At 40.7% G+C, this 13,526-nt stretch overlaps 1 protein-coding gene across 1 annotated transcript; it reads left to right on the forward strand.

Moving 5' to 3' along the window:
- Positions 1-207: 207 nt before the first annotated feature.
- lingo3a (leucine rich repeat and Ig domain containing 3a) lies at positions 208-2,427 on the forward strand (the record flags this gene model as incomplete). The annotated part of the gene is made up of 1 exon (XM_080506794.1): positions 208-2,427. One exon carries the CDS (start codon positions 208-210, stop codon positions 2,041-2,043), a length of 1,836 nt encoding a protein of 611 aa, XP_080362920.1. The 3' UTR covers positions 2,044-2,427.
- Positions 2,428-13,526: the final 11,099 nt, after the last annotated feature.

The following is a 13,526-nucleotide window of genomic DNA, read 5'->3' on the forward strand; positions in this document are numbered from 1 at the left end:
CAGTTTGTAATTGCAAATCCACTCATTTATAGGTTGATGGCTGGTGTTTGAAAATACTTGAGCTGAATTAATTTGTGTCACGTCTACCCTTTTTGTCTTCCCCTTTGCTGTCTAATTTGTTCTTATTTTCTCGTTTTTTTTTCAGGTGTCCGGCCCAGTGAGTCGACCCCCATACTGGAGGTTGAGAAGGAGAAAGAAAGGAGGACCATGGGGGTGAGCCTGGGGCAGGAAGTAGGCTGGCCCCTGCCTTTCCTGTTCCTGCTACTTATGATTACAGTGTCACCCACCCAAAGTCAAGGATGTCCTCAACGGTGTGATTGCATTGCCAAGCTCAAGACCGTGTCCTGCTATGGTAAACGTCTTTCTGCGCTGCCAGAGGGTATCCCGCAAGACACCAAGATCCTGGACGTGAGTGGGAATAAACTTCGTTGGGTAGTGCATGGCGATCTACTTCCATATACACGCCTGGAAAAGCTGGATCTAAGTGAGAACATGATCAGTGTCCTGGAACCAAATGCTTTTTCCAGTCTCCAGAACTTGCAGTCGCTTTCACTAAGGAGTAATCAATTAAAGCTGGTGCCCATGGGGGCTTTCTCGCGACTCACCAACTTAACTACACTGGACCTGAGTGGAAACAAGATTGTAATTCTTCTGGACTTTACCTTCCAAGATCTAAAAAGTCTTAAGAACTTAGAGGTTGGGGACAATGATCTGGTATATATTTCTAACAAGGCCTTTTTGGGTCTTGTTGGACTGAGAGAGCTCACTATTGAAAGGTGCAACCTGACTTCAGTGTCCAGCCAGTCTTTATCTTACCTGCATAACCTGGTGACTCTACGGCTCCGCTACCTCAGTATTTCTTCTTTAGAGGACCAGAATTTCCGGCGGCTGGGAAACCTGAGGGGCCTGGAGATTGATCATTGGCCCTTTTTGGAGTACATCTCTTCTCACAGCCTGCAGGGTCTTAACTTGTCTTGGTTGTCTATTACACACACAAACATCACCTCTGTGCCCACCTCTGCCCTGCGCAGTTTGCCTCATCTCACCAGCCTCAATCTCTCCTACAACCCGATCTCTGTGCTGGAATCCTGGGCTCTGCGGGATCTCATCAGGCTGAAGGAGCTGCATCTTGTCAACACTAATCTCGTCACAGTTCAACCTTATGCGCTTGGTGGTCTCAGACAAATTCGCCTTCTAAACCTTTCCGCTAACGGGCTGGTGACCTTGGAAGAGGGAGCCTTTCAGTCTGTCAACACTCTGGAAACCTTGCGCTTGGACGGAAATCCTTTGGCATGCGACTGCCGACTCCTCTGGATCCTTCAGCGCAGGAAGACTCTGAATTTTGATGGCGCATCCCCAGTGTGTATGACACCTGTTGAGGTACAAGAACGAGCTCTCAACGCTTTCTCTGACTCGGCTCTCTTTGACCACTTCACCTGCCAGAAACCCAAAATCCGCAACAGGAAACTACAGCAGGTGTCTGCCCGGGAGGGGCAGGTAGTGTCCTTCATTTGTCGAGCAGAAGGTGAACCAACACCAGTCATATTCTGGATTTCCCCTCAGCGCCGCCGCATCACAACGAAAAGCAGTGGCCGCCTGACTGTTTTACCAGAGGGCACACTGGAAATACGGTATGCCCAGGTAACAGACAGTGGAACCTACATCTGCATAGCCAGCAATGCCGGTGGGAACGACACTTATTTTGCCACACTTACAGTAAGTGGGCTGCCGCTAGACGCAGCTCTCATGGCCAACCGTACCTACTACACCGGAGATCTTAATGACACAAATCTAAATGATACCAGAGTCTTTTTGAAGTTTACTCTGGACCTAAAGACCATCCTCATATCTACAGCTATGGGCTGTATAATGTTCCTGGGAGTAGTCCTGTTCTGTTTTATTCTACTGTTTGTTTGGAGTCGAGGCAGAGGACAGCACAAAAACAATTTCTCAGTAGAATATTCGTTCCGAAAAGTGGATGGACCGAGTGGAGCTAGTGGAGGGCAGGGTGGAGCGCGAAAATTCAACATGAAAATGATTTGATTTTTCTGACCTCTTTTTCCTTTTTAGTATCTTCCAGTGATTATGGTTTACAAGCAACTAATAAATAAGGGGACATTAAAGATGTTGATGTGGACTTGCGCTTAAAATATCAAACCTATTCATTTTTAGGACATTTTATGAAGACAAGGTTTTGTTATTAGAAAAACTCTGATATGTATAATAATGGCAATCTGCAAGACTTTGATATATTTCTATTGCTGTTTGTTGTGTGTTCTCAATATTCTCCAGAGGAAATCTGACTTAGTCTACACTTAAATATTTCTCAAACTCTGATCAGACTGTTAAAGACCAACAGCGAAAGCATTTTGAGTCCTCCCACTCTTTAGCCTCGACAAAGCTCTTGCCAACTTTCGACACGGATCTCTGTCCTCCTCGTCTTTGAAGGACGTCACTTCTCTGTTCCAGCTGAGGTGTTTCAAGCGCTCGATCTCCAAACCGATGAATACATTGTGACAGGGTGGTGCTCAGTGAATGCCAAGGACTTGCCAATACATATTTTCACAGTTCCAGCTATATACTGCATATTTAGACTCATTAACCGTCAGGACTTGAGAGCACTATTGTGATATAACGGCAGGTTCTCTGCTTTAAGGCATTTCCCTGATGGTGAGTTTGTGTAGATTAGATTACGGTTAAAGGCTATACTCTGCAACACTGCCAATTTACTGTCAAAGCACCACGTGACATCACTGTCAGTCTACTAAGGAGTAAAACGAGACAGAATTGTCACTTGATACTGCAAAAAGTAGTTTTACTATAATTTCCACAAAACATGAGCATTTTTATAGATTAGGCTAAAACGGGACCGAATGCATATTTGTGTCGTGACAAATCAGTACTTGCAAATGCACACTTGCTAAACTACATTTTTCATTGTTGTTCAGTAACTCTGTATATAATTATATAAAAGAAAAAATGCATCTACATAGATTGCTTCTTACTTTGAATATATTTGTAAATTGATCATTTGTCAGGATGAACTTAACCCAAAAGTTGTACATGTAGAATAAAAACTATATAAAATGTACTATATATTTTATAATCATTGACCTAGCAATCTTTGTGCGTGTTTACAGTGCTATTGGGTGGCTAATCAAATCACACTGTTCTGCTGTAATTAAACTGTTTCTGTCTCTTTTTGAAATCTGTGATGTCCAGTCGAGTTTTAAACAGAACTTTCAGTCTCCCTCTGTTGTGTCATATTGTGCTGAAAAACATCTTGCGGAACTCACTCTGCAAATTAGGAAGAGCATTTTGAACATGGAAGTTTCCATGACCTTACAAATCATTACCTTTTCTGAATGTGACGATGAGGAGGCTGAGCTGACCATTGGCTGAACACTGGCTGAAGGAGTTCAGTGGGTTCTTATCTGGACTGTGGAATGTTCTGGATGTGCGGACAAAATGCTAATGTGACAAAGACCTTGTGTCAGGGTCATAATGAAATTGAGACACGAGGAGCAGCTAAGTAAGGAGACTTCCAATGTGTAACCACAGGCTGGACAGCAAAGCATTTTAAATATGCAGGCACTATGAAAAAAGTTCAAGTGAAATTAGATTTGGAGACTATTTAAAAAACAAACAAAACAAAAGGTCTCTTGATCTGTGGGGGAATAATTCATTTTGAAATGAGCTGTCTCTTCAGGTTCAGCTTGTTCGTTTCCAGCCATATTGTTCTGGCACCCTCTTTTGGCTAGACATGGTATATAATTATCCACTATCTCTACAGCGGGATGTTGATCTCATTTTGGTTCAGGGGCAACATATGCCAACATTAAAATCAAATGTATCAGACCAGATAGAATAATAACTTCTAATTGTCCTTTGTTTTAGTGAAAAGGACACATTTTGACACATTCTATTTAGATATCATTAATTTAGAACCGCAGCAAGTGGGTGGATGTTATGCTGTATTTGATTAATCTGGTTCAAAGTTTTTACATCCAATGAGCAACAAAAAGAAATGTACTGCATTGCTCAAGTAAAAATAGAATTTAATCAAATTTTAACCTTTCTTGCAGCGTCACAAGTTTCCTCTTCCTCATTTTTCAAGATATTACGATCATGGTTCAGGTTCTTGTTCATTGCTGAATTCATCTTGTAAATATGAAAACCATTGTGTCTGGAAATTGTGCTGGACTGTTTTGTATTGTATTGTTTTATATTTGGAAAAAAAGGGAAGCACATTGTTTATAAAGCATGTGATATTTGCTGCTTCTACTACATCTTGTCACCCATACCACTTTTATAGCAGTTGATTTGTTTTTCAGAATTTCTGGAAACTGTCTTAGAAGTACATTTATCATCCAGTCTACAATAGGCCAGTGGACCCCCCCCCCCAACATTTATTTTTGAGTGAATTTTTTTAATGTTTTCACTTTGTCAAATTCCATAATTAAGTAACATTAAGTAATTTCAAGGTGTACTGTCCACACTACATTTAAAGACATACTGCTTCAGGAGGGTTCGTGTCATAACTCATATTAATTAACGATGTAAGCATGCCATTCTGTATGAGGAGGGTGATTATTGTCTATTTTCTATGCATTTGTGAAAAGATACAAAAATAAATTCTGTGAGCAGATGAACAGCTTTGCATTCATAAGTCCATGCCTTGTTTGTTCATGATGGGCTTTCAGGATCCTGCTAGAGTCTATAAAGTAGGCATAGGTAATTCATGTTCCCATGTGGTCATATGAATAGAATAGAATAGAACAGAATTGCAAATACTTTCTTAGCCCGAGAGGCAAATTATTTCGTTGTGTAACTCTACACAGAATAGGACATAACGAACAGAATAGAAAGTTAAAGTATCAAATAAGTCAGGAGTAATATTAATTTGAAAATATGAAATATATTCGATGACTGAGCCTTAAACTGACATCAGTTCTACTTTGTATACATTTAGTAAATCTTATGGTAGAAAAGAGTTTGTTTCATGGTTTTTATTAAGTTACTGTTTCTGCTCTGCCTTAGTCCTGGATTTCTCACTGACCTTTGTCTATGAGTCAGATTTTAATCCTTGAACAACATCCATTGCCCACAAATTAAGCGCATAGATTAATCTTTCTCAAAATGAAGTACTCACATGTTCACAACTTGGTAAAAAAAACTAAATATTATTCAATCTTTTTTTTTTTAATACAGGATCTCAGAAGTTTTAATCATAAGTTTTCATCATAACAATTGTTAGCTCTGCTCACCAACACAGTAAAGGTGAGCAAAGCAGTGTGCATGCACAAACGTTATGTATTGAAAGCATAAACAAAGCAAAAACCTCCTGAATCAATTTCAAGCACTTTTACTTCACGCTTCACATCCATACACCATTTTTCTTTCTATATTTATAATTCAGCCGGAAGCTGGACTACCAAGAAGAAAACCAAAGGCGAAGCAGGGAGAAGTTGCAAACAGCTTTAAACCAATGAACGTCCACTCCTAACCACTGCTGTAACGTTCCACCCTCTCAGTAATCTGTGCGGAAATTCCTTGTCACTGTTTTGGGGGATGGAAAGAAATCTCCCCTTACCCGATGTGGTTTACGCCAAGGCCACAGAGAGAAATGATCAAGTACTGTTCTGACTCGTACTCCTTGTTGTCATGTCAGTATGTGCTTCGGTGAAACTCAAAGAAAGCAGGTGGGTATTTAGTTGAAGTTGGTAATGCACGTAGTCTTCAAGGTGTTTTCATTGTTGCTTAGGTGTTTGATCTTTAACTGCCTTTGGCAAATCTTAACCCTGCTTTCACATTCATAAAGTAAAAGCTCCTTTTGTTGATAAAATCTGGTATATACTGTACCAGAAGAGTGCCGTGTGTTTGTCCTGTCTTGGAATCAAACAGTCCTCCAGTGAAACCCAAAGCCTGTAGAGCTTATGCAGTTTATTTTTCCATGAGGTGGAGGATATATTTTGTATGGGAGCTGAATTCACAGATGTTAAATGAGCTTCAGCAAGACCATCATTTTTTAGGAAAAGCATGTTCTACCTTGCTGTGATAACCAAATTGTGAATTTCTACCAGTACCACCAGCACAGGTCTTCAGAGAAGTATCATTGCCCCACGACACAAACCTCACTTCAAACATTAATAGCATTATTATTTGATTTTTATGGAAAGTTTTTTTTCCTTGACATGTTGGTGTAATACCTCATACTTATTAATCAAGGTGACATGATTCTCACAATGATTCAGATAATTTTGTTTTCACCACTTGACTTATGAGCATGATAGAAATCACTCAGCTTCTAACCAAACCATGAATCACCAGTAATGTTTTCATTTTTTTTTCTTTTTTGTAGAGGAACCTCTGCTTTCAGGAAACACATCAGACACATTCACTGCCAAACACTGCCACATTAGTACCTTTCTACTAGAGGTTACCATTCGTACACAACTGACCTTAAGAACATAGTCAGGAATGAGTCAAGAATAAGTCATATAAGTAAATATTTCAACACCTGTGAAAGAAGTGTGTGTATGTGTGAGTACAGCATTCCTGCGACTACAGATCTTAAATATGTGTTTGATAATGAATCACTTTGATCTTTACCTTCTGATCTCTGTGATCCAAAATAAAAGTCTCGTGGCCCTGCTCAGCCGTTCTATGCACAGAACAAAAACAAATATGTTTAACTACCGGTATATTAGACATAACACTCCTGGAGATATTTGCATTTGTTAATATTCTTCACATATTTGCTCGTTTCTTCTTTTTTTTTTGATGAGCCAATCATCTGATGCTGAGAGGAAAGTTTTATGTCTCCTTAACTGTTGTTTTCTTGTCTCATTGTGAAACCGAGGGGAAAGTTTTTTGAAGTGCATTGTATGAACAAAGCACGTAAGTAGGTCACTGAAGGGATTGGATTCACAGTTTCTACAGCAAGTCCCACAATGTCCCACAATCTGTGCAGCAGAGGATGACATTGTTGTTGTTTTTGTGTGTTTTTTCTTTTTCCTTTTCTTTCTTTTTTTTTTTGGAGTTTGGGGTTTCGAGGGTGGAAATAGTATTAAGTTTCAAGCATCTACTTGATACAAGCATGTAGATTTGCAGTATTTCGCCATAAGCATTTGGAATGCAGTTCTAATGCAGTCCCATCTATCATCTATCAGTCAGTCACGATACCCCTTTCCAGGATCCTTGTTGAAAAAACAGAAAAACAAATTTGATCGGTGAATTCTAGCTTGATTCTTCATCAGAAATGGCCGTGGACAGTTTATTTTTTCAGGTTGCCATTTCAGTGTGCTGCATGTGAAACTCCCTCCCTCTTTTGGTCAAGTTGGTTGTGACTATCTCTGCAGGGGTGGAGATTATTGGTGAACATTTCGTAAGAGCGATGTGTTATCTGTCAAACATCAGACACCATCGTCACATAGAATATGTACGTTACAATCCACTGCTTTTTATGTAATATATAATTTACTGATTTTAAGTATATCTCTGCGGGACAGTTTACAAAGTGTTAAACCCTCCCTTTGAGTGTCTCTTTCATTGGGTTTGAAGAGGAAATGAAGTCAGGATGCACTTGCAGGCAGAGATACCCAACTTCTGTTTCACCAAATCTATTTCCAGCTTTTGTGCATGATGTTGGTTAACAATTGAAATGATGTAATCCAGTATCTGTGTCTCTGTGTGTAGTAATCGCACTATTTGTATTACTGTGTTTAGATGTAGTGGTTGAAATAATGCACTGGTGAAGAGAGGATGGATATTTGTAATACGTTTATGCACATGTTGTAGTTGCTATTAGCGGTTACAAAAAAGTTGTTGTCAAAGTCGTTTGTTCAGATTTTTCCATTCTTCCATCCAACTATCTATTTTCAAATAAAACATGAAGGTAAGTTAAACCCCAGGCCAGCTCATAATAGAAGAAACACAGGCACGATATTCACAGTTATGGGAAATGTAGGTTCATCACTAAATCTCACATGCATTTTTTTTTTTTAATCTGGGAACAAACCAGAGTGCCTGGAGAGAACCCACAGATCCATCAGGAGAACATGCATATGCCACACAGAAAGGCCTGGCCCAGGGTTCAAACACAGGACCACGCAATGACGACAATGCAATCGGAACAGAACAGTCATGTTGGGAGAATGCATCAGTCTGGTTCCTGGATGTTTCCTCCTGCTGTGATTTCCAATAAAGTTCAATGGCATCCCCAAAGGGGTCCCTCCCAACAAAAGGTCTCACATACTTGTTTATGTGTTTCAGAATTAATATTGCCGCAACACATCAGCAGGGTAAAACTAACTTGTTTCAAGATGGTCTAAACCCAACTCACATTCCCCATTAGTGGGTGAACAATCCAATGCTTGGTGAATTCTGCTTCACAATGATTGGAAGAGCCACCATCGAAGGATCAAAAAGCGACGTTGCAATGAATGCTTCGCCGCCATAAGTCAGTTATTCTTCTAATAACTTTCCAATTACCACAGGGATAACTAACAATTATACTGTACATCATATAACATATCAATATGCAAGTATAATCTATTTTCATTCAAGATTGGGTATGAGTCTGGTTTTAAAATAAGCACTAAAACCATATTCTTCCATTGGTACATGTTTAATCATAGGAAGTGTCATATTGGCCCTGTCTGTTTAGATTACACTAAATCTCAGACTCTTCACGTGATTCATTTATTGCTCATGAGTCCTTTGCAAAGGGCACAGTGGAACCACAAACTGTGAGCAACCTACAGCTGCTGTCTGGTATTGCTTTTTCTTTTATTCACTGCCCCACAAAGGCTCACTTCTAAATAAAATGAAAAATGGTATTATGTACTTGCGGTCTAGTCTGTGGCTGTGTCCGGAAGCGTACTGCATTCACATGGAAAAATAACAATAGACTCTGTTCTTCTGAATTAATGACATAATTATCTCATATCGATTTTTATTTTTTCATGTGACTGCAACACGCTGTAGAATGAAACTGGTAGCAACAGGCAACATTCCAAATTGTGGACCATTAGCCATGTGATGTCATTCAGAAAAATGTGAAAGTGGTCTTACCTTTACTTTTAAATGAAGTTTGTGATTCTTCTTGACCAAAATTCTTTGAATTGTTACCTCCTGCTTCGATTGAAAGTCAGGTTTAGAAAACAGTTTGATCTTGAAAATATAATCCTTCATTGTGCAAAAAGTGGAGAATGTAAGCACAGATTGAGGCCCTATCCACATGAGCCAAAACAAATGTTTTTTTCTCTTCCCTGCATTCTATAAAGAAACTCGTCACGGGGAACAAGGCTCAACACGACGTCTAAGAGCTTGTAGTACATACGCAAAGCCTGTAGGGGCGCTGTGACTCACCAAATACAAAAAATGCAGAAGAACACAGAGAAACTATACATTTTAAAAGCCTGTTCATATACGTGAGAGTAACTCAGTTTTATAAGGTTGTGCTCCTGCTCCTTCTGGGCCTTAAGAAATTTAACATATCGCCATTTTAACCTGCCAGTATCAGTAGCGTCTGTAGACTTGGAGCATGTAGTCTGCGATTGTCGCGTTTATTAGGTGACATCGCAGAACACGTGATATCATCGTTTTACACAGATGTGCGTCTTGCCCGTCCACACCTCAAAGCCGAGCTGGCATTTTAGAATTTCCCCACTCTGGGACTTATGTTAAAAAAATAAACAAAAACATGTTTTGGGACTTCTAAAACGCCACCCTGTGTGGCTGATCAGCCAGAAATGGTGAGTTTACATAAAACTTTGTTCTCGTGGACAAGTGCTGTTTCTTCCTCAGCAGCTGTAGCAGTGGACTCATGAGCCCCCCCCCCCCCCCCCCTTATGATTTTCAGGAATCATCGTTTGTGGTGAGTCGTAACTGCATTTGTGTAAATGCACGGCCCAAATACAGAGAAATACCCTTGTTTAAACTGCTATATGTGACCCCACGTGAAATGCACTCAAAGCTCCAGGAATACATGTGTCAATTGAATAATAATTGTTTGAATAGTGTTCAAATGTCAGTGCTCTCCCGTTGGAGGCGTCTCCAGACTGTGTCTGTGCTTGTGTGCTTTTATTTGCACAACAACTTGTACTTCTGTTATTGTCGGGTTTGCCCGCGGAGGCCCAGAGGCAGGAGTTCCAAAAACCAATCTTCATTTAATGAAAACAAAAATGGTCCTGCATGTGTGACCGCCGCCTGTCACGCCTATGTGTCCGGGCGGCTCCTCCTTTATTGGCAGAGAGGTGAGGCAGCACACCTGATTCCCATCAGGGGCTTAAACACCCCCACCACCACATCTAGGTCCACAGCCACCAACTCCCTCGCCTGGGGGGGTGGGACATTGGGAGGCCGCACTGCTCAGCAGATTTTCTGCATACCTGATCCTAGAACAAGCAAAAAGGAAAATCAAACAAACCCAGCAAAAAAAAAGAAAAAAAAAGTGGTCATGTTCTCGACACTTATTCTGCAGTCAGCTGCTGTGTCACATTAACTACTGATCATACCTCTGACACTGCCTTTGAGTCAGCTGCCCTGTCTTCTTGTCAGGACAGCAGAAAGTTTGCCATCAGTGCTGATATTCGTTGAGTCAGCATTCCGCCGGAACCTGGGCCACCATGATGCTACTTACTCCAATGTAAATGGAGCGAAACAACCAGAGGAAAAGACAGGTAATGTATAGTTTCTATAATTTGATGGAACATATATACCCGGGGCCTCCTCAGCACTTGCTGGTGAGATTATATCTCTGGCTTGGTCTGGCGGCAGCTTGGTGTGCCCCCCAGAAGAGCTGGAGGAATTTGCAGGGAACGGGGATGTCTGGGCTCTTTGGTGTCTATATTGCCACCATGACCCCATGTGGACTAAGTGGGAAGGAAATGGAATGGAAAGATATTTACCTTTTATTGTGGGCAGAGTTTATCTTTGTGTTTTTCACAGCAATTTCTTTTTCCTGCACCACTTTGAGATTGTTTAAATGTGAAGTGCATTTACAGATAAAATGTTTTTTTTATTATTATTATTTTTTATTGTTGTTGTTAATGCTCGGTTGCAATTTTTCACCAAAGGAACAAGTAAAACAAATACAAGTAGTGATGTTTACTGTATGTAAAGTATATTAACATGAGTCATACTCCGGGGTTATTCAAGCATTGTGGACACAAATTCGACTTCTTCTGCACTCAGTGTTTCCATCTGGACTGAGGCTGAAACTGTTGCACTAATTGTTGCACTAAATGCCCTTCGTGGCGAAAATCCAGAGAAATATTTGAACCTAATCAGTGTATTGAAAACAACTAATGCTTGATCATAGAAGTCCTTTAGTAGCAGTCAATCTTTATTCATTAGTAGAAACACACACACACACACACGCACACACACACAATGGTCAATAATTGTACATGTCCAAAATGTTTCCATAGAGATTCCAAACATGAAATTATCTCACTCATACCCTGAATCAGATTGTCATAGTAACTCTGGAATATGGAGAAAATACACACAGAATTTGTGTAAAAAGGGTTGCTTTGGAGCTAACATTTTAATGTATTATAGGAAATGTAACAACTTGAATGGGTTCTCGTTGAAATATGTCCTAATTGTCAGGATTCCAGGTTTGTTTGTTGTTTTTTTTTCATGCAGCTGTAGTGTGAATGATTTTCTGAGACACACCAAGTGGAAAACACCAGTTTTCCCCACTGTCTGAAGCTAATATACATGCTGTAACTGGGAGACTTTGGCTGTACAAAAGGTGAATGTAACTGCACAGTAGCTACAGTCATTCAGATGTGTATTGTCTTTTCGCGAAGTCAATTGTCCATGGTCTGGCGGAGGTACTGTGGCTTGGAGCTGAGGAGGAGGTCAACGGCAGCCCAGGGATCTGCTGCTCCTCTTCTACGTCTGAGGCAGCTCTTGTAGGCTTTCGCAGGGCAGCCCCAAGACAAGGGAGATAAGTTGGTGGGGGAATTGGAGGAAGCAGAAATGGAGTGAGGACATCAGGACCGGCGGTGCACGACGGGTTAAGGTATGAATAGCCCATCATGGTGTGGAGGGCATATGCAGGGATTACCACTGGATGAGGGGGTTGGTCACTTGTCATGCCAGACGAGTCTTTGCCACTCCAGTAGTAGTTTTCTTGCGGGGACTTGTAATAGACCCTAGTGGCAGAGACAGGCTGGGCTACCTGCCGTCGCAGGGAGCTGGTTTGGTGTTCAGCGAACGCTGCAGGTTGCACCAGACCAAAGCGGAGCTTGAAGGCCATTAATTCCGCACTAAGCCTGGCATTTTCCTGTTTCAGAACCATGAGATGATTCTCCATCACATAGTCATTCCTCCTTCTCTTCTCCCGTGACCGTTTGGCTGCCTCATTGTTCTTATGACGTTTCTCCCAGTACAGCGCGTCCTTCTTCTCCTCAGGTATGAACTCCCGTTTGCGACGGAACCCTTTTTGCACAAGGTCATTTTCCACTTCTAAGAAATAGCTCTCTTTGTCGTTCTGAAACGGGTCCATGCTAAAGTTTCAATGGAATCCTGAAACGAAGAAAAAACAAGGTTACTTAATTTACTCTAAGAGTCCACAATAGTAACACTTGTTTTTTGTGTCATGATGGCTGCATCAGATTTCTTCTGTTAGATGTTGTTCTGTACGGTGTTTTGTCTTCACCAAAACCACTGTAGTATTTCTGAATACTGAGACAATTAACATGCAATATGAACGTAGGTATCCCTAACAAATGTTACTTGGCAGGTGAATATCTTTTCAAACATTAAACAGTCTCTTCTGCTGATAGTATAAAATGGTTAATCACCTAACTAATACCCAAAAATAAAGAAGTGTCCTTTCTTTATTCCGACGCACTTGCAGGATATTGTCCATAGTTTCATGAAACACAGTTGTGTTGTGAAGTGAAATGTGTCGACAGAGAGGTCAAATACTTTGTGTTTACAGTTATTATGCTGAACTTCACCACACATCAGGCAAAATCATGTTCAATGCTTATTTTACATTACTCGTGTCCTAAACATGTCAGCATACTGCTCGAACAAACCCTGCATACATGTTTTTATTCTATTTTTGTAAAATCAAACTGTCCCTATAACATCCATTCATTCCTCCTTCATACAACTTTTCCCAGCTGATCTGGAGAATCCCCCAGCTGCTCCGAGAAGTATCATCCATTCACTGGTACACCCTCAACCTCCTAACCAGCTGCTCCAGCCACCTCAAATGTTTCCTCTCAATGTGGTGGAGTAGTTACTTTACTTTAAGTCTCTGCTGGATAGTCAGGCTCGCCATGAAGAGTCACGCATTCCACCCCCATGATGTTAAATACTTGTACCTTTGATGAATGTTTGTAGTTGTTTTCGTTATTGTTTGTTTCGGTAATGATCGAAACAGAATGGCAATAGATGTGGGTTGGACTGTAGAGGATCATGCAAACATAAGACTCAACTCTCTTTTCACTACACCAGCCACACGTTCAAACCTGCAGATGTTTTTGTGATTTTTTTTT

Source organism: Blennius ocellaris (assembly GCF_963422515.1).
Source record: "Blennius ocellaris genome assembly, chromosome: 12".
NCBI lineage: Eukaryota > Metazoa > Chordata > Actinopteri > Blenniiformes > Blenniidae > Blennius > Blennius ocellaris.